Here is a 21863-nt window from a genome sequence, read left to right as displayed (position 1 = left end):
GAGAGGGATCCACACTGTGAAGTATAAAAGACTGGTGAAGTCTCCCTCGCTCCTAATAAGGCTTGTTCACACACAGGTTACTGTGTCGTGATTTATAGTATCCAGTGTGAAAATTGTGCTTGTTTGTGTTGAGGTTTGTGTTTATATGGCTGCACGCTGTAATACTTGGGTGCACCCAGTGACACTTTGTCAGGACAAGCCTGCAGGCAGGAAAGGCTTAGCACTGTAACCACAGCTGCCATTCAGCAAGGTTTTTAAAGTTTTCACGTGATCTCCTGTGGTGTAAGACAGCAGTCTGAAAGTCTTGGGTAAAAAACACCCACTCTTTCAGCAGCTTAGATGTTAATCACTGCTTGCTGTCCATGTTGTACTCTTTCAGTGTCTCTCTAGGAATATAGAGCTTGTGCTACAAAGAAATCAGCCTAATCCAACAAAAAGTGGTTGGTTTCTTTAAGGACTTGATGATGCATACAGAAGCATGTGTACATATGCATGCTTGTCACCTACAGAATTAAAGAAGGGTTGTCACTTGTGCAATTCTTGTTTAGACAGATTGAAGTGGAAGTAGTGTAAAATGAGTCTTCCTGTGGGGAAGATGCGTCTTTGGAAAATCATGATCTTAAAGGAGAGTTTGTAACATTCACAAGTCCTATCCATACTGATTCTTTTTTTTTTTTTTTTTTTTTTTGTAGGAGCTGTTTATCCTGGCTTTTGCCAGTAGCAGCCAGTCACTACAGTTGCTAAGTAGTCAGTAGCCTCAGCATTTTTGCTTCCTCAAGGCCAACCTTTCTGGGAGAGCTGGATTTTTGGTAGGCTGCTGTACAAAGAATTGGCTGGGTCATGGAGACAGTTCTATGGGAAGCCAGAGGAACAAAACGGGTGCAGGGGAGCTGTGGGAAGTTGAAGGGACTAAAGACTAACAAAGGAACAGGAATAGTTTGGTGAAGGACAATAGAGGAAGAAATAGGAAGTGAAACAGTAGAGACAAACAGGAAGAACAGTGCCAGGAGGGCTGGTCCCTGAAACAGCTGCATGACGGGAGAAGCCTCTGTTTGGAAAGAGCCATCTCAGGCCTGGTCTTGTCTGCAGATCTTTTTCACACAGTAGTGATCACAGCATGTTTCCTCTTTAAACCTGCAACTGGAGTCTTGGTTCAGTTAAGACACAGAACAACTAGTGAAGGAAGAGAGAGTGAGGCATGGGATGACTTGGAGACAGAACCATTCGGGACCTGAAGATCAGATAGCACTTGTGATGCTGTTCCCAACCTTTGGATAAAAGGAAGACTCATGCCAGTGAATCTCGGACACATTTTCTGAACTGTTATTAGCATGTGCCTTTTGGAAGGAGTTTGAATACCTCATTCTGTTGAAGGGTATGTTATAATTTTGAGTTTATAAAGGTAGATAGGTTGAAATCAATGAAGGTAGTTTTAATTGCAAAATTTGAATACATTTCTGCTCTCCTAACTCTCTCTCTTCATAATGCTTGAGTTCGAGCTTCAGACGTGGACAGAGAGGTTTGGTAGCTGACTATTCATATGTTTGCTGCTGCAAGGAGAATACTGGTGACCAGCAAATCACACTGTGAACTTTACCATTGAAGGCAGAGTTCTATGCATAAAGAGGGTGAAAATGCCAAAAGTTAAATATTACTTAAATTATTTTGTGAACAGGAAAGTATGTTTCAAAGGGATGTTTATCCTTTCGGTTTCCTGTATTCATCGAGTACTGCTACTGAATTTGGTACTGATATTTGACTTGTTAAAAGTAGGCTGGGTAAGCTGGAGCTGTACTTTGGAGAATGGAGCTAGGATGTGGAAGATCTAGTGACACAGCAGGATAGTGGGACTGAGATATCTTTAAATGGGAAGATGTAATTGATTCATGCCTCCCCACCATCTTTTAATTGGGATTTATAAGTAATCATAATGTACTGAGCTGTGCCATATACCAGGAGTTCCTGGCTGTGCTGCTTAGTGTGTCCCCTTAAAACAAAAGCAAACCTGGTTGCTTCTGTGGTTTGTTTACAGTTTTTTCCTACAACCACTGTAATCATTTCCTGAAACCGGAACAGTGGTAAGTGGAGAAAGAAACTGCTGCATAATGATCACAGCTTATTGCTTTGATATAACTAACTTATTGTAAGTCATGTGACAATACAGGCCATAGTACAAAAGCAAGTACTTTTCCTGGAACTTCAGAGACTATGGTTGTCTTTCACTTTTTTCAGAGTTATTTCAGCAGTCCTCCAGCCTGTCCTCCAATGTAAGTGTAGTAAAATTATTATTATTTATGGTGTAAAAGAAACAGTTTGCTTGTTTTATCAGTTGTGTCTTTATTTTAGTGAAGTGGAAGAAGACACCACAGCTAAACATTGTCTTAGTGTGCTCCTGTATTTACAGACAGGCTTAAACACTGTGTAGATGGCACATCTATACTAATTGCAAAAATTTTGCAGGTTTGAAACTTATTTTTTGATTTTCTATTGTGCTCAAAAGTTGGATACATATGCCAAGTTTAATATTTTTAAAGCTGATAGAGTGATGAGTGGTGGAGAAGGAGGATGATACTTGATGTTCAATGAAACAGAACTGCTGACAAGAATTCCCCTGGTCTTTTTGAAAACGTTGATGTGATGATCTGTATTTGATTCGAACATTACCGATTGAGATTAGATTTTACTTTATGAAGATAAACGAAAGCAGGGAGAGGTGCTTTGGTTACATTGACCAGCATCAGAAGCGGTATATAAGAAAAGTAGAAGGCAGCTATCTTAGAGAAGTTCTGCTCATGTGGGCTGTAAAACCTTTCTCTTTGTTATGGGGCAAAACCTCGCAGTCTTATTTACTGCATAGTCTGTATTTCAGACTGTAAGTGGCTGTTGCTCCCAAATGGAGTCAAACCTCCAAAAGAAATGGCAGCAGTCTGCCAGGATTGTTTATCTGATACATCAGTATATCCAGGTGTGGAGACACACCATAGGAAGCAAGAAGGATCTGTGACTTTCTTTGTCAATTTCACTTATGCACAGTTTTCAATGCTCTCCATTAAGTCCAGAGAACCAAGAGAAAAAAGTGTCAAAGTTATGGTGGCAGGACAGCATCTGTCTACTGAAGTATTTTTGATTACATGTATTTATTTTGGGCTATTCTACATGACATGACACCTTTTATATTTGTGGTGTTGCACTACTGTTACTGACAAACCAAATTAAATTTTCTCTGTGTTTAGATCCAAATCCTGACGTGAAATGAGTACAGACTTCCGCAAACTTCTTTTTGATGTTTCTGAGGCTTTGGCCACAGATGAACTGGGGGCTCTGAAGTTTCTCAGCTTGGAGCATGTCCCTGTGAGGAAACAAGAAGCTATTGAGGAGCCCAAGGCTTTCTTTGAAGTTCTTCAGGAGAAAGACATGATCAAAGTGGGGGACCTGTCCTTCTTGAAGGAGCTGCTCTACCGGATCAATCGGATAGACCTCCTGGCTGGCCAGCTGGGCTCCAGCCGAGAGGAGATGGAGAGGGAGCTTCAGATCCCAGGCAGGGCAAAGGTGTCAACGTACAGGTATGCACAGTATTAGTAAACCTTTGCATGCAAAATGTACGACAGTTCTGTTGTGTACTGTCTTGTTCTCTGTAGTGTTATCTTACGAATATCCCAGAAAAATTGAATTTATTACAGCATGACTTCCTGCCCTTGTGAGTTTTGAGACCACATTTCACATTTCTCAGTTCAAATGTGTAGTTGTCATGTTTACTTTTCCTAACTTCCTTAATCAGTCTTTTTCTATCCTTTATCGCCAGACAGTTGCTATATGGAATTGCAGAGGACTTAACTCCAGAAGATGTCAACAGCGTGAAATTCCTGCTGCAAAAACAGATACCAAAGAACAAGCTCCAGGATAATGCTGTAGGCAAAGTGACCTCGATAAGTTTCTTGCAAGGCTAGCTCAGAGTCTGGCACTTGTAAGATGGGAAGAGGGAGAGAGCAGTGTGCTGTCACTAAAATTCTGTTGTTTAAAAATTTGTGATATTAGCTGACAGGTGCTCTGTGACAGAAAGGACCCTTTTTTCTTAGTTTATCTTTTCGCTGACCTTTTTGCTCTCCTTTTCTCATTTAGCTTCCACCACCTGTCTCCCTGTCTTTTCTTCATGCAAAATTCATCATGCTCTTACTTTCTTCTTTGCTTGGCATTTATAAGACATTTGTGCACACGCTGTATCTAATAAAAGTAATGTTTGCTGGAAGAAAAACAATGTTTTGGAGATAGAAAATTGAGTTCTAACGTGAGTTCCAGCACTAATTTTTCGTGTGTCACTGGGTACATTTTTTTTTCTTCATTGTAATTTGATGTAATAGTATTTTGTTAACTTCCCCACAGAAGGATTAAGAGGTTTGGTGAGCTAGTTTAATATCCATTTTGTAAACAACAAACAGTGCTATGAAGGCACTTGGTATTACCAAGAAGCTTCCTTAAAAGTTCTATTTGTGTTGTGGCACCTACTGCAAAATTAGCGGATTTACCTGCAACTTGGTGAACTAAACAGCTTTAAAAAACGAAGTCATCCTTTAAGACATTTCCTGCATTAGAACATGTAGAGTGGTGCAGCTAAGTGGCTTTCAGCAATTCATCTGAATGCAGAGGCACAACAGGATGTCGTATTATTAACTGCATAAGTGCTTTGCACTTTGAAACACAGCAGAATAACTTAGCCATAGGCAATTTCTACCAATCCAGTCTTTACTCTAGTGATGTGTTTCTTCAGTTAATGAAGTTTGGAGCAAAAATAAATTGGTCTTTAGCTTAGGTCTTTAGGTCTCTGGGAATGAAGATGTCATCTTCTGTTCTTTGCAGAAGTGCCAGGTACTGCAGTTATTGAAGGTCATGTATGAGTTTGGATTCTGTGTTTTTGTTTTACCAGTCAATGTTGAATGTCTTAGTGGAAATGGAAAGAAATGGAATAATTAAAGAAGATGACCTGAGAATTCTGAAGGATATATTAAAGGGATTTAGAGCTGACCTAAAAAAAAGAATTGATATCTATGAAGAAAAAACAAAAGGTAAACTATTTAATCAGCTGTTTAAGAGTAGAACTGTTTTGTGATTTTTTTGTGGCTCGATCCTTGGGATCTTAGGAGTCCAGAGATAAGAGACATCTTACAATATCTTGGGATAGGCGGAACAGGTCTTGGTACCTGTGGTTTCCAATATTCTCTGCTAATTCAGTATCACATCATATCTTCTTGTACCTCTCTGTGAAATACATCCTGCCCTTTGTAAGTGGTCTGCATCTCCTTTATCTTTGCTTTAAGTGCAAAGGAAGCAGTGCAGTGCTGGTTTTGGACTATAGCTTTTCAGCTGCTGAAAAAGAAAGACAATTGGCTTGAGGAAACTTGTTTTGGGAGGTTCTGAGCATTGTTTTCTGTTAGCATGCTCTTTTCTCTTATTTGAAGGAGAAGTCACTGGAGACCAGGTACTTGGCTAAAATTTGACTATTAGCATTCTATATCAGATGTGAAATGTCAAGAACTTTCGTATCTGGGCTGTTGCTGCTGAGGTGGTGGCTTGTGACACCATATACACGCCTTACTCTTTGGGACACGAGGTGTGTCAACCATCAAAACGGGAATCTACTAAATGTTTCCCCAGAACCTCTTTTCAGTTGACTCAGGATGTGTGTTTCCTTAGACATATCTATATAACCATGGAGTTACTGACTATTTTCCCCGTGGCATATCTTTTTGCTGCTGGCTTATGCTTGTGTTGCTACAAAAGCAGAAGAAAATTGTCAAGGAAGGCTAGCATAAACAAGCCCTGTGTCGGTGGAGTGGCTTTTTAGTAGTATTGGTATGTTTTGTCCCCCTTGATAAGTAGAAAAAGAGCACATCTATGTAACTTGTAAAAGGGGTATTGTGATTTATTTCCCTGTGCAGACTCATGGGTTTGATGATTTCTTCTCTTATTTCTGGCAGTTGTATTCAAAGCAGTGTTTTAGTGTTTTGAGGAGATCTTCATTATGCTGGTGTTCTGTCTCCTTGGTGTGTGCACCCAATCAAAGTCCTCTGGAGAAGGGGCCTCAGAAGTAAATGAGCTGGCTGTACTACAAAAATGGGTCTCCTCTTTGACTTACATATCCCATAGTAGAGATGCTAAGGGATGGCTTGCTTGGGGTGATCATCACATTCAGACTTCTGTTATGTGGCTCTTGCTACCAGTAAACGAACAGAGAAGAAATGGAACAAGGTACAGTCACTGTGAGAATGCAGCATATGCCATCTCCAGTCTCAAGTTTCTGTGTGCGCTCAGGCCCAGAGGTCCACTTTTACTTAATAACTGTAATTTTGGGAATGTCTGGTTAGGGCTGCGCAGTCTTAACACAAATGTATCATTTGTTCCAAGAGACACTGCACAGCTTCACTGACGGGCAGTTTGCAATACTGGAACCCATTCATGGCCCAGCCTCACCAGTGATAGTGAAAACAACCCTCCACCTCACTCCCTGAGCTTTTCTTTTTTTGGTGTTGAAATATGAAAAGTGGAAGATTTATCCTTTTACTCCTAAAATGTTCTTTTTATTTCCCTCTTAGAAAATGGTTCTAAGGAAAAACTCAGCTATCCAATCTGTGTGTCTCTGCATCCAGCAGGACAAGGAGCAGAGGGTGGGACACCACACCTGGTGAGGAATACTTCAAGATTGCCTTTAAAGTATTTGTCCAACAGGTGGGAGCAGGGAGCATAATTTTTTAAGACTAAGCAGGTGGAAGAGCTAAAAGGGAGGGATTCTGGCTTCATATGTTGGCCTGGAAAGAATTCCTGTTTTCAAAACAAGATCAAGCCTTGTCCTTTGATGAGGACCTGGCTGTCAGCAACCTTTTAGACAAGAAAGGAAAGAGTAGCTGTCATGGGAAGAAAAACAGTTTTAAAAATAATGAAAACCAGGACAGTCCAGGAGTATCCTGGATAGATGGGAAGGGTCCTGCAGCATCTGCTACCTCACTAGAAAGTCAGGACTCTGAGTGAATGGTACGGTTCAGGAACTTAATCCTCCACATGTGCAAATTTGTGTTTCTGGACACTCACTTTCTCCCATTCTAAAATCATATCCTAACCACAAAGAGAGAGGAGGGTTTCAGGAAGAGCCAGCAACTTCCTTCCCCCTGGGCTGACTTGTACTTTTGAGCTTTTTTATTTTCTTGTACCTTTGCCCTCATGATTTAGGGTGTTTGGCACTGCTTTTTTTTAATCTGGTTTCTTTGTTTCTACAGCTTGTGGAATCATACAAGATGGAAAATAACCCCCATGGCTACTGTGTGATTCTTAATAACCACAATTTTAAAAATCCATGTGAAAGCAGAGAAGGAACAATAGAAGATGGAAGTAAGTATATTTTAAATCCAATTCCTAGTTTGTTCTTTTTTATTACCTTCTGAAAGAATTATCTAATCTTTCCTATAGAATGATCACTTTCACTTTCCTTTGCTTCCAGAGTAACTGGAGTGACAACTACCGTAGAACTGTAGAAATTCAAAATAAACCACTTCCAACAATTTAGCTGATGGCTTTAAGAAGGAAGATCTTGCTGTTGTAGGTGAAAAAGCATCATCTTAATTGGTCAGATTTACTGAAAAGTGAAGGAGGGATTGATGATCTACCTTTTCACTTCTTGATTGCTTTTAATTTTTACCTATCATAGAGTAACACTTTAAAGTCCTTAAATTCTTGTAATGTTTTGTTTGCATAACTTACTGATTGGAGGGTATAGCTTGGACATGTTGCCAGCTGAGAAAGCATTCCAGTTTAGTCAGTATGGGCATTTGTTTGCAACAATGCTCAAATAAATGCAGTTATTTTACTGCTTTATAAATTTCCTAAAAGGCCTGTCTTCCTGCAAGTGTCACTTGTTTATTTTAATAAACTAAAAATCTGCTTCATGAAAGCACACATCACTGTTTTTAACTCCATCCAGCCTGTCTACAAGTTTCTTGCTTCCCAGATACTTTCCACCTACGTAACACTTAAATCAATATTTGCTGGGAAGTCTGTGTAGTACTCTGTCCTTGCTAGCATGTTAGCAAGTTACCCTGCCTTCATTCTTGCTGCGTCAATCAGTCTCACAGAGTGAGGGATCTACTTCATTTAAGTATGGCAGAAATCGTCATTCTGAAGAGTTATGTCTTCCTTAACTTTCTAAGGGTTGTTCTTATCCATCTGAGATCTCTATGCAACGTTCAGTTAAAGACTACTTAAATAAAAGTAAGCTTCACTAAACTGTACTGATTAATTGGATAATCTGAAACCTGCATTTGTTTTAGATAGCGTGTTGTTGAACCCAGTTGTATTTAAAAGATAAATAAATAAGTTAGGCATTTGTGATTTTCTAATTAGACTTGGCAGGCTAAGAGGCAGTCAAGTGAATTTATTGGTGGGATCTGAACACTTTGTGTGATACCTGTTCTACCACACAGAGCCTGATGTTTCAGCATCTTCCTTGTCACTGTTTATGTTTACCAAGTGCCTTCTGACTTTCTTTCCCAGAGGCTCTGAAGAGGGTCTTCAAGTGGCTTCAGTTTGAGACAGTTGAGCACATGGATCTAGAAGCAAAAGAAATATATGAGACAGTTAAAGAATACAGCAAAAAAGACCATAGCAACATGGACTGTTTTGTTTGCTTCATTCTTTCACATGGTGAAAAAGACAAAATAAAAGGCACTGATCATGAGTTCGTAAATATTAAAGATTTACTCACCTGCTTCAGTGGATCTAATTGTCCTTCGCTTGCTGGCAAACCCAAGCTGTTTTTCATCCAGGCTTGCCAAGGCTCTGTAGGTCATCCAGCTGTCACAGTAAAAGAAGACTGTTCTGGCCATCTCGAGATGGATGCTATCCCTCTGCCTTCCATTCCTGACCAGGCTGATGTTCTGGTTGGCATGGCTACTGTGGAAGACTTTGAGTGCTACCGCTGTATAAAGACTGGCAGTGTTTACATTCAATGCCTCTGTGACAAGATGAAGTTACTCTGCCCACTGTAAGTACTATTCTTAATTCAGGTGTAGATTCAGGTGTAAGTACTATTCTTAATCCAGGTGTAGATTCAAGATTGCGATGCTGGAACATTACAAATAAATAAATGTGTTCATATATGTGCATGTTTTTTAACATTTTTTGAGTAATAAAGGATTTTTCTTCTAGTGACACCTGATAAGAGGCCAGTTTGTTGGTTGAATACACAGACAGAAGATCGGTATTCTTTAATCATAATTTTCATTGTTGCCTCTCTCATAAAGTTAATTTAGAAGATAGAATTTTTCTCCAGATATCACTTTCTCATGATGTTCAAAGGGCTTGGTGAATGCATAAATTAGGTTCTGTTTCATTTCAGTGTGCTATTCTGACTGCAGCCAAAGTAGAGGACTGTGTGTGTGTGTTTGTATAGTGATCCTACATAGAGGTTGCTTTTATTCTCCCAGATGTACTGAATTCTGTGGTTTCACAGTGGCATGTGCAATTTCAGTGACAGGCAAGGTGAAGGGAAGATACTAGTCTTCCCTGAGATCTCACTTCACTGAAGCAAACATAGATCAACTTCTTGGCCTAGCAGCAAGTACTGTGTATTTTAATGTAACTTTTCTTTGTTTTTGTTCAAGCCGCAAGGATATCGTAACCATCCTGACAGAAGTGAACAAGGAAGTGGGAAGAAAAGTATTAAATGGATGGAAGCAGATGCCAAAGATAACATCAACCCTGCGGAAGCAGTTTATCTTCCAGATTCCACAGTGCCAGTCAACAGAAAAATAAGAATATACTCGGTTAAGAATAACTTCTGGAATGGGCTTCCACAGGAAATTCAAGAGAAGTTGCAACAGAAATTGTCTAGATCTGTGTAGTTAGTCCCAGTCCTGCAAGGGGCCGTATGACCCAAATTTTTCAAATCCCATGTTTAATGAATCTTCTGGAACTTGGATCACTAGCAGTCTGCTCAGGCAGTGGAGTTTGGATCGCTTCAGCCCTGCTTTCAACTGAGAAAGCATTTCCAAGCAGTATGATTTTTAAGTGTTATGGGAATTGCCAATAGAACTACCATAGAATCATAGGTTCATAGAATCATTAAGGTTGGAAAAGACCTTCAAGATCATCTGGTCCAACCATCACCCTACTACCAATGTCACCCACTAAACCATGTCCCTAAGCACCAGGTCCAACCCTTTCCTTGAACACCCCCAGGGACGGTGATGCCACCACTTCCCGGGGCAACCTGTTCCAATGCCTGACTACCCTTTCTGAGAAGAAACGTCTCCTAATTTCTAACCTAAATTTCTAACCTATTGTTTCTGTCTCTGTTGTTAAAAGAGAGTAAGACCTTGAAATCCAGATATATTCAGAGCATCAGATCCGTTCTCAGAGACCTTGTGTGAAGTTGTAACTGTATCATGCAAGGAAGTACCCAGAAGTGAGTAATTGCCTAACTCTGGAAACTGCATAGTTCTTCACAGAAAATAATGTCCCTGTCCAGAAGGACCAAAAAAAAAAGATGATGATACAAGTCTGATTGTTTTCCTCCAAGTATTTTGTTTTGCTTTATGTTACTAATTTACTTGGCTGAACAGCACTGCTGGTTAGGATTTTTAATAGTAAGGATTCTAACTGTGTTACTTCACAGAGCACTTAGGGAGCAGTCTGTTTTGGAGGGCTGATGACTACTGGAAGGAAGGTGCCACTCCATTAGATGCACAGTTCTGAGATGCTGTCCCCTCCTGGCAACTGTACCTCCTGTGGGCTCTTAATCTCTGTTGGAATAAATACTGATGGTTGTCACATCACCCTCGGTTGTGGTGTGTTTCTCTCTTAGAGGAGCTGACTGGGGGACAGTCAGCGCAACAAACACAACAATCTTCTTCAGCTGAAGAAGTTATTTTTGCTCTCATTGAAGTATGCAATGGCAGCCACCCTGAGAGTGTGGCATATTGATATCCTTTCATTATCCTTTCATTAGAGATGGTAGAAAAGAGTAAATTAAATTCAGGACATTCATGATAATGGCAGCTGATGCCATGTTCTTACCTTGCATCTTCAGCAATGTGTACATGGTGTGTGGGAGCTGCCCAGGAGTCTAACAGACACATCCCTTCTAAGCTTTATAACAAGGTAAAGGATGGATATGAGACAATACGTAACTTCTGCTTTTTTTAGTTTGTGTTTTTTGGAGATCTGTGTTTAAATGTAGTGCAATAGTTCTTTATTCGTTACTGCTTGTCTTCCAGAAGTGAGACTTTTTTATTTCTAATTCCACAAAATATGTGGAGCATTTTGCTTCAGTTACTGGTTTTCACCTTCCAAGTGAAAGGGAGAATGTCGGTTCTTAGAGTCAAAGCTCTGTTCATACAGGCTTCATAAATAGGCGTTACTAGCACAATGTAAATGAGAGTGCTGTTTGTGGCAAATGCTAATAGAAGATGTTATGATACAGCTCTACGGATGACATTTGGTTAACCATCTAGGAAAAATGCAGCAACAATTTATTTACATTTTTATAGCATTTTCATAAATGAGACCTTAATATGAAGTTAGTAGTTAATTTGCAAATGCTGTTTTACGATATGGAAATGTTGTTTAAATGAAATCACTGCTTCCTCTGGGAGAAACTTGCTGGAAGGTGGCAGCTGTTCCAGTACAATTAAGAGAAAATATCACTGGTATTAGTTAAGTTGTGAATCCATGGTATTTCCATTTCTTCATACTTTTATGTGTCCGAGTTTAGTACTCTTAGAACAAATTCATTTAGATACTCCACATGAGGAGGGTTTAGTGTCTAATATCAAATTTACCTATTTGTTATATTTGGTGTTACATGGGTTTTTTGAATGATACAACAATATACTGAAATCACAACATGAGAATAACACAGCAGTTGCAATATACAGTTGAAGCTGAATACAATACAAATGCGAGATTCTCATCACCAGTTTCCACATGCTCACTGCCATGACACTGGCTGTCTCTAGTTGATAGGAAGGAACGCGTGGCTTGAAGCCAACTCAACCCCATTGTTCTCTTCAGTTTGTTTAATCACTTGTGCAGTTTTTATACTTTGTGTTGGGCTGAGCCACGTACAATCCCCTCTCTATGCTGGTCTGGCTAGCTCAGGAAGACATTGTTCTTTAATTGTCTCAGGCAACTTGATGACTCACTGGTGCAGCTGTCTTGTCTAAAACTGAGGATATCCTCCAGTCTCCACAGTGTTGAGGTAAGTTCAGCTTTCTTTACGATATAAATACTAGCTTGTACAAAAAACATACTTGCAATGAAGACTTCAGTGTAACTATCTCTATTTTTTTTAACATTGGCTTGTGCTACAGACCGTGTTGCAATGTTTTTTCTAAACAGAGAAGGGGCAAGGGCAGTGAGGTGGGGATGAAGGGCCGGGGGGGGGGGACGTGTTGGAAACTAATGTATTGATAGTGGGAAAAGAAGTGACCATGGACAAACAGATGAGGAGTAGTGGCAGAGAATAATGGTCGTTGTCTGTTCTTGGACACACTATCCAGGCCCAGCAAGAAGAATTAGGAGCCTTGATTCATACCATCCTTGGATTGTGGCTCAGATATAATCTAGTTAATTCCTTTGCCTTGTTTGTGGTGAGGCTGTCTGTCAATTATTGTTACAAGTAATTTCAGGAAGCAGCTATGCTGTGAATTTTTATGTGACTCATGCAGTGATCAACAAAACCACTTTCCTTCTTGGGTTGAGCAACATATGCTCATACAGGCCTGCAGCCGGGTGGACGATATGTTCTTTTATGTATTTGTTGCCCCGCCCCCCCCCCCCCCCCCCCCCCCCCCGAACTGAAAGGTAAGAAGGAAATTTGAAGGCTCTGCAGCTTTCTGACTGTTTTTCCTCTGTAGCACAACTTGGAGAATGGTGAGGGGCAATTACCTCTCCTTTCTGAAGGCACTCAGCTATAATTATTCAGTCTGTCCTCCCTTTTCTTCACCTCCTGTCTGGGAGGCAGACTTTTGTACTGAAACAATACTGGCACACAACTCTGTATTTTGTTTTCAGCCAGTAGAAGTGTTAACACCAGGAAGTGGGCTCAGAAGGTTGGCAGGAAAGCAAGGCTGATGAGTTAAAACCATGTAGGCTTAAGTTGCAAGCGGGCAAGATCAGAGTGACGCTGTTTGAAAGGGGAAATGCTTAGAAGAGTAGGAGAAGACAGAATGCGGAAACTGTTATTCAGAGGCACAAATCTCTGCCCTCTTAATTTGCATCTCCTTACCTATTCGTTCAGTTTAACACCAGTTTCCCAGAGAGCTGTGTACACCCCCCTTCCATGGGAAGTTTATCATTCTCTCTGCTGTAAAGATTTTAGGGTCACCTGGTAATCTGCCACTATTGGGATGGGTTAGTGGTACGTGTGAGGAGCCTGCCCGTGTTCAGATCATGGCCTGCTTTCTACCACTGCATGGGCTGCTGTAAGTACATGTTTTCCCACTACCTCTATAAAGGTTCGCTCTTAAGTTTTCAAAGTGGTGTAAAGTTAGTTAATCTACTGGGGAGTTTTGATTGTTTTCTTTTAGATTTAACTGCTGTCTGTGTCTGTTGTCTGTAAGATCAGGGACTTGAAGTCCAAGGAGACGTGGAAATAAAATCCACAACATTTAGGAGATACAGCTGTGCAGCAGAGAGTCCAGAGCTAGATTTTTCTCAGGAAATGTTCAGTGTTCAGCCTGTGCTTGCTGCCTTTTTTAATTCTGACCTACTAACTAACTTGGGAACACGTTCTCTGGAATTACTCAGATCTGCCTTTTTTTTCAGCTAGAGATGTGTCAAATTATGAACAGATAACAGCATGTTTAGTTTGCAGTGGCTTTTGTGCAATGTGCTAAAAAAAAATATAGTTAAGATCTTTGGGAATTCCCAGATACTCATTTCTGTATTTCCTTTCTGTAGTCGTGCCTTTACTTATTGCTCTGTCTGTTCTATTATTGACAGCTACAGGAATTCCCCAGCCCCCTGATGTGACTGGGCTTTGTGGTTCCAAACTGTCATACGTTTCTAGCTAGATGGAAAGTTATTCTGGACATTGCTTCTGAGCTTGGCTTAGGTCTTTTACATTAGTTTTATATTCCTCTAGCCACTTTGTGTTTAGGCCTGCTTTGTTGTGGCATATCAGTGCAAAGAGAAGGATCCATACCTCCTGCAGTCTATTTACTAGAAAGAGCATGTTTTAACATGACTTGAGGGCATGTTAGCTCATAGGCTGTTAAAAAATATCTTGCTGCATTCAGGTTACTTCCACCTGTGACCCAGCTTGTGTGCATATTGTAATCAAGTATCTTGCGTAGTGCTTTGTACATTGATAAATGACTTCATAAATATTTCTGCTTAATATATTGCCAAACATGTTTTTCCTTTTTTTAGGGGGGGTGGGGTGGGGTGGTGTCTGTGTGTCTGTTTTTAAATCAGTGCATACCTCGTTTGACACCTTGTTTATTTCTTTGGGGACTGTGGATGCTTGAGGGTGGCTCTCCTGATAAGGTGTTAATGTTCAATTTCAGAAGGATGAAAATCCAACTAATAAAATCTCCTCCCTTCCGTTGTTGTGAAATACCATCTATGCAACAGAAGGTGTAACAGAGGTTATGTAGCATTTTAAGGTCTCACCCCATCGTGCTGTGCTCCTATAAGCCTGTTGCTAAAAGTCCTCAGGGCTCGGAGGGAAGCTGGTTCAATGGCCAGTGCCTGTTAGGGTATAGAGTCGACCACCTGAACTGAGTGTGTGTATTTCCTGTCAGTGTCCTAGGAACAGCTCGTGAAGAGGAAGTTCATTTGTGGCATTCTGAACTTCTTTCTGTTCATGTTAAAATGGCGATGAATTGTTAGTGCCCTTAAATTAGAGAGGTGTGATTGCAGCAAATGCCCAGGCAGAGGGAGCTTCTGACCTGCACAAGTTCTTTTTTTTTTTTTTTTTTTCAAGAATGTACTCTTTCATGGCAGAAATATCTTGAGATGTGTGAAGATAATGGCGTGGCTTGGGAAAATATTTTATTGGCAAACTCATCTTTGTATTTTTAACCCCTGAAGTGTCACTCCAGCAATTAGTTTTCAAGTGGGCTCAACATGTATTTTTTATGAAGTACTTGAAAATGCGGGCAGAGCTCTCATTTGCTTCCCCCACCAGTTTCCACCTACTGATTTCACTGAGAGGATGTATGAATTTTATGAAGCAAAAAGAGAAGAATTCAAACAAGCAGGGGGCAGCTTTAATATAAAAGTGTGCAGCACATTGTATTATGCATGTAGAATGAAATCAGTCATGCTATGTAAAAGTCACTTTTCCTGTCAGTAGTACATGTTTGAAGTTGTATGAAAACATCCTTTTTCTGCTGGAAAAAGAAGACCTATTTGGTATTGGTTTTTTGTTTTTGTTTGTTTTCTAACAGTAAAGAGGGGTGTATTAGTATTTCGTGACAATGGAAGAAAAAGAAATCTGAGGTATGGTGGCTCCCAGGCTGAAGGGAGGAGCTTGCCCAGCAGTGACACCCAAGGAGATGAGCTCATGGGAGGTCAGCTCTGGTGGATGGTAACCAGGCCCTGTGCTCTCCGCCTAGTTGTGCCAAGTGTATGGTAGGGATTTTCTGCTTCCTCAGAATGTTTCTATCTTTTTAAATAGTGCTCCATAACTGCAAACAGAGTGGGCCTCAGGTGTGTCTGAGAGAGCTCCTCTCTGGCAGGCACACAGCTTTTAAGTTAAACTGGGGAGTTTCTAGTTAGGAATCCAGAAAGAACTACAGCTCCCAGTGGCCCACGCGCCACCTCCCTCCCATGCCCGGTGGCAGACGGAAGCACAGCAGCAGCGTTGAGAAGGCCGGCGGTGAGGAAGTGGTTGTGGCCTGGGCCTGACTGGGCCATGGAGTTCTCCAGACAGCTCTATGCAATCAGCGAGGCGCTGGACAGGGCTGAGCTGGCGGCTATGAAGTTTCTCAGCTTGGAGCATGTCCCTGTGAGGAAGCAGGAAGCCATTGAGGAGCCCAAGGCCTTCTTCCAGGCGCTGCTGGAGAAAGGCATGATCGAGGCAGGGGACCTGGCCTTCCTGCGGGAGCTGCTCTACCGGATCAATCGGATGGACCTCTTGGCTGCCCAGCTGGGCTCCAGCCGAGAGGTGATGGAGAAGGAGCTTCAGATCCCAGGCAGGGCACGGGTGTCACCGTTCAGGTGAGTGGCTAGTGGCATGGGTTCACCAGGTGGCCTGGGGTGGTGGTAGGCTAAGCCTGGCCCCGGAGCTTGCTCTCTGGGATCCACTGACCTCAGGTGGGTCAGTGTAGGTTTTTTACCAATGAGTTGAACACCAGGCTAAGGTTTGGAAATACACAAGCTCCTGCGTCTTTCCAGGGGAAAGCAGGTATAAGCAGTAGAGAAAATAGAAATTTCTATCCACTAGAAGGGAGAAAACGAAGCTGCACCTTTCTGAAATAGTTCACAGCTTATCATGGTCTTTCCCCCCCTCCCCCCCAAGTGCTGTGGGCTGTAGTAAGTGACTGGCTGTGACTCTGTCTCTGCACTCAGTACTAGAAAGTCTCAGTGCAGTTTTGATTTTAGGAAAACACAGATCTTTTTAATTACAGCTGGAAATGGAATGGAAATGATTTTTGGCTGTTCACTGAGATCCCCTCACGCTAAAAAAGAAAAAAGGGGCCCATGTGCTTGAGAAGGCAGCACAGAGGAGACCAAGGGGACAGTTGAACAGTACCGTGCCAAGTTGCGCTAAGGAGCGTGCTAGGGAACATGGTGAAACAATGTCCTCCACTGCTCTTTCTAGGTACCTGCTCTATCAGCTGTCAGAAAACATCACGAAAGAGGAGATGAAGTGTTTCAAATTTCTTTTGGGGAAAGAATTACCAAAATGCAAGCTAAGCCCTGAAACTGTAAGAATTGCTTTAATCATTTTTTTTTTTAAATTATTACTATAATGCATTGTAGCATTGGGGTTGCTCTGTGGGGAATGAGTGTCACTAAAACTGAAAAGACCGTAAGGAAAAGGGTGACCCTTTCTGTTCTGTGCTAGTATTAACGTGTAGCTCTAGCAGTAGTCCTACAGCCCAGAGGACATGGGCCAGCCCTGGGACAGGCATGACACCTTCATGCCCAGGCTCCACGTGAGACTGGGAGACTCAGTGGCTTTGATCTGTAGAAGGCTGCTGAGCTCATTCACTAATCTTTTCCGACTGATTTTGTTTTGGCTGCTTTCTAAGCCAGTATCAAACATAGAGAATCACCCACTGTAGCTATTACTTCATGATTTGGTTCTGTTTATTTCCAAACTCAGAATACAGATCTAGGCAGCAGGTCCTTACCTGAGCTAAGACCCAAGAGATCTTACAAGAACTTACAGAGATCCAGCTGCTGTTACACTGTATCAGCCTGCAATTCTGACTGCCTAATGACAACTCTTTTAAAATCTTACCTCTTTTCTTAGAGTAAAAACTGTGACCAATGAGTGGTTAGCTGTTCTAGTAAATCCATGGGGTGACCACTGTGCTCTGCCACTCACTGTTTGGCAAGAGCTCCTGTCCCTTAGGTTCCCTCTTGCTTCAGAGAACTCTTTATACCGTACTTGCATTGTTATACCCATTGTTGCCACTGCCTGAAGTTGGTCACTAGCGTGATGCTTGTGTTTCAGCTGAGTGCAAAAAATTGCCACTGTAAGTCAGCTGAATGAAGGGAGTCATAAAAGTTATCCTTTTTTTTTTCCCTCCTGTGTGATCACCATTAGCTCTCCTGCATTAGATCTCAGCATTTCTGAGCAGTGTGAGGGAAATACGCATGTTGAAAAGATACTTTTATTCAGGCTGGCTTGGGTGCACATGCACATGCTGCAGCTTCCTTCCCAGTAGCAGCATGAATGTGCCCTAAGAGCAGACTACCTTTCTGATTGCCCAGACAATGCTCGACGTTTTCACTGAGATGGAGAAGAAGGGGATTTTGGGAGAAGACAACCTCACTGTCCTGAAGACTCTTTGTGAAAAAATTGACAAGAGCCTGTTGAAGAAAATTGAAGAATATGAATTAAACCTATTTGGTAAACTAAACCAAAACAAAACAAGGCCTCTTTCCCACAAGTTTTATTCTTGAAGTGACACTTAGGTGTCTTACAGGACTAATAATGAATGCTTTTCAGGTGAAGAAGAGATGCTTGTAACAGAAGGACAGAGGAGCAGCACAGGAGTCCCTGAAGGTAAGTGAAACTCCTTCAAAAACGAATCTTTTGCTTTTCTCCAGCTTTTGGACCCTCCACATCACTTGCATCTCACTTCTTTACACATGTGTCTCTCTGAAAAGTGATCAGATATGCAGCTGTTTACTAACTCATCACAGTACTTTTAACTCCCTTTTAGGTGATTTTTCTTGCTGTGGTTTATAGCTAACAAGAACAGTCATTCAACCACAGTTCAGTATTTTCAGAGAACAGTTCAACTCTTGGAAGTACTTGTGAATAGAGAATAGGAACAGAGATTCAATTCTTTCTCTAATGTTATGTTCTCTACTTACGCATACTTTCTTTATGTGTATTCAGCCTGTCCCAGATTGCGGGCATCATGTGTGGCACACGATTCTCCTGGCAGTTGTGATCAGTTTTCCCAGGTAAGTCAGTACGTGTCTTAAAAATGTCATAATTTTGTCTCAGAAGAGATCATTCCTTTGGGAGGCAAACAGTTCTTATATGCACAGCCTGTTAAAGGCGCGGTCTAGAAAAATAAAAATGCACTCTGTAATGTCCCTTATTTTGATACTAAGTCATGGGCAGAACCTGCTGCAGTGTTAAAACAACAAAAAAGCATTTGTAAAGTAGCAAGGTAAGCCAAGTTTGTTATACCAGGAAATATGCAGTAGGTGGATGACTGGGCCTGGAAAGTAGGTGAATGCAGCACCCTTTGTGGGCCGAGCATGATGAAGGCTTGGAGGGGCAGGGTGCTGTTGTGCAGCACCAAAGACTCCCAGAGGCGGTGGAGCAGCAACTTGCCACATCCTGGGAGCAAAGCTGTGCGGGGAGAGCTGCCCAGCGAGGCCAGTTGCCTCCTTACCCCTCTGTGCCACAAGCAAGGGCTGAGAAGCAGTCACAAGCAGTCTGTCTTTCCAACAGCTTGAAGCTTACAAAATGACCAGCCGACCCCGTGGAGTATGCCTGATCCTGAATAATCACAATTTTGCAAAAGCCAGGAAAGAAGTCCCAGAACTCAAAAAGATGAATGATCGGAATGGGACAGACGTGGATGCAGGTACAGTGAACATTAAAAGGTGACTTTACATATCTTCACTTCAGGGAGAGTAGACTGACTTAAAAATAGGAAACTTTGTATTGTGCACTAGGTGTTTGAAGTTCAAGCTTCCATTTCTAGTCTACTTTTCTTGTAGTGACTTGAGTTGCATACTACTTCTAAAATCTGCAGAATCAGAAGCAGATTTGCTGCAGAACCAGAATTTGGATTTCAGTTAACATCCAGCTTAAAGGGAAAAAAGAAAGTTTTGTGGGTGGCATGGAGTTTAGGGACTCTATTATGTCGCTATTCAGTGGCCCTGATTTTAGCAGGCTGTCCTGCAAGAGTAGCGTAGCTCATTGCAGGTCCTAGGATCCTCAAAATGGGCATATTTGCGCTATCTAGACCAAGAGATAAAATCCGTCAGCAGGACTTCGCTGATAGAATTTAACTCTTAACTTAATTCAAGAGTCAGAGTGCAAGTAATCTTCTTGTGACACAGGTATTACCCAAAAATGTAATGCCTCCGCTCTCGGGGAAAGCAATAGCAATGTTTGACACCTGTTGCGAGAGGCAAAGACTAGCTTTGAAAGTTGGCTGGGGAGATAACAGCTAGTTCTGCACTTTTCCATACGAAGGCAATACTAAACAGCAAAATCACAAGGAAGGTTTGTAATGAGGGCTAAGGGAATTTGATACAAATATGATTAGTGATTAGACTTCTAGATTATTTTCAGAGCAGGAGTATAACTACCTGGATAGTAGTATAGCAGGATTAAAAATAAATGGCTTCCTCTAGAAACATAATTTGCAAAAAGAGTCCAGTTTTTATAAGACTGCTTTAATCACCCTTCTGTTTACTTTCCAGCTGCTCTGAGCAAAGTCTTCAGCACCCTTCATTTTAAGATAGAAGAATATAAAGACCTCACTGCAGAAGAAATCCGTAAGATTGTGAATATCTACCGGTGCAAAGATCACAATGACAAAGACTGTTTTGTTTGCTGTGTTCTCTCTCATGGAAAAAAAGGCATTATATATGGTGTTGATGGACAGGAAGTACCTATCCAGGAACTGACCACTTCTTTCACTGGGCAGAATTGCCACTCACTTGCTGGAAAACCAAAAGTCTTCTTTGTTCAGGCATGCCAAGGTGATGCTCGCCAGAAAGGTGTAACCATTGAAACAGATTCTGGAGAGCAAGATTCTTCTCTAGAAACAGATGCAAGATTTCAGCTTGAGTGCATCCCCTCAGAGGCAGACTTCCTCTTGGGCATGGCTACCTTGCAAGACTATGTTTCCTATAGAAGCTCAAGCCAGGGGAGCTGGTACATACAGTCACTATGCCAGCACTTGGAGAACAGCTGTCCTCGGTAACTGTATTTCCATAAACTACTTTGTGGCAACACTGTATTTTTTTAAATTCTGAATTACAAGAGTTCGATTTGAGTGCAGTGGTAGATGATATGCAGTGGCAGTGCTTGCTCAGAGTGACAACAGCAATTTAGAACAGAGTAACACCATTTATATTGTTTAAAGCAATTTACCTAACTGCTTTGAAGCCTCTTTAAAACCGGAGCTGTTAGCACTTGCATAGGTTATGATATATGAGAATGCAGTATGTTTTCTGATGTTAAATGCTGCTATAATACAACATTTATTTTTGCAGAGGAGAAGATATTCTCACCATCCTGACAGCTGTGAATCAAGAGGTGAGCAGAAAGATTGACAAACAGAATGCAGCGAAGCAGATGCCACAGCCCAGTTTCACACTGAGGAAAAAGCTCATCTTTCCTGTCAACTAAATGAGAAAGAACAGCAGAGCAAGAGGAGCTGCAGCAGCTTTAAACAGCTGGTATCAGCTAAGAATTTGGTTAAACATAATAGACTTTCAGTGTCTACTGGTAGCACAAATGCAAATGTTTTTATTGATAATAGACAAGGAGCAAAAGTCTTAAGAACTTAGTATTAATTTGTATGACACTTTATACCTGAGAGCATCTCACCTGGTCTTGAATTTGTAGTTTACTAGCATAAAATACACTCAGGGTCTTTTCAGCTGTACCACAATTGCTGTTTCTTTATTAAGATATATTGCAAATGCAAGTTTAAGAAGACAACAGTTATAAAGCCTTGTGTATTTTATACTGACTTCTCTAAAATAAAAGGGGGGGGGGCTGCTGATTTTACAGGATACACACATCAGTGTGTTTTGTTACTTTCTCCCCTCCCTTTAAATCGTTTAGGTTTAGAGTCTTGGTATTCCTTAAGAAAAAGTCAAGAACTTGTCCTGCAGCATACTTAGCAGTTCATAGTTGCGACCTGCATTTCAGAGTATTCTCTACCCCTAACATCTTTACATTCAAATCAATTACACAGGTGCAGCTTTATGCTTCAAGATGTTCACTTACCTTGCTGACCTTTGAGTCACAGTTGTAGGCATAGAAAAAGAAGAATTTACTAGATAAGTGAACAGCTCTTTAGAAACATTATATTGCCTATATTGCCTCTGTGATTAGTATGTGCACAGAACAGGGATTTTTCACAAGCTTTGAGTAAAAGCTAAAGCTTTTTTACTCCCTTTATTTTGTCGGATTTTTGTCTTTTTTTTCACAT

The 21863-nt window shown here is 41.2% G+C and overlaps 2 protein-coding genes across 4 annotated transcripts; both read left to right on the top strand.

Annotated features, from left to right (window-relative positions):
- Positions 1-28: 28 nt before the first annotated feature.
- On the top strand, positions 29-10817 carry LOC121072637 (caspase-8-like). Of its 3 annotated transcripts, XM_040562461.1 has the most exons (9): positions 29-1375; positions 2233-2267; positions 3234-3563; positions 3803-3908; positions 4922-5060; positions 6588-6676; positions 7266-7377; positions 8536-9025; positions 9645-10817. In XM_040562461.1, exons 3-9 carry the CDS (start codon positions 3253-3255, stop codon positions 9793-9795), a joined length of 1398 nt encoding a protein of 465 aa, XP_040418395.1. In that variant the 5' UTR covers positions 29-1375; positions 2233-2267; positions 3234-3252; the 3' UTR covers positions 9796-10817. The 3 variants fall into 3 exon arrangements, with proteins under 3 accessions (XP_040418395.1, XP_040418393.1, XP_040418394.1); XM_040562459.1 differs by lacking the exon at positions 2233-2267; XM_040562460.1 differs by having other exon boundaries at positions 29-2460.
- A 2275-nt stretch (positions 10818-13092) lies between these two features.
- CASP8 (caspase 8) lies at positions 13093-21832 on the top strand. The gene is made up of 9 exons (XM_040562455.1): positions 13093-13466; positions 15438-16209; positions 16814-16919; positions 17935-18073; positions 18173-18229; positions 18569-18636; positions 19136-19271; positions 20119-20620; positions 20917-21832. The coding sequence occupies exons 2-9, from the start codon at positions 15905-15907 to the stop codon at positions 21050-21052; spliced, it is 1449 nt and encodes a 482-aa protein (XP_040418389.1). The 5' UTR covers positions 13093-13466; positions 15438-15904; the 3' UTR covers positions 21053-21832.
- The last annotated feature ends 31 nt before the right edge of the window (positions 21833-21863 follow it).

This window comes from Cygnus olor, chromosome 6 (assembly GCF_009769625.2).
Source record: "Cygnus olor isolate bCygOlo1 chromosome 6, bCygOlo1.pri.v2, whole genome shotgun sequence".
Lineage (NCBI taxonomy): Eukaryota > Metazoa > Chordata > Aves > Anseriformes > Anatidae > Cygnus > Cygnus olor.
This window is presented reverse-complemented; position numbering and strand designations above follow the sequence as displayed.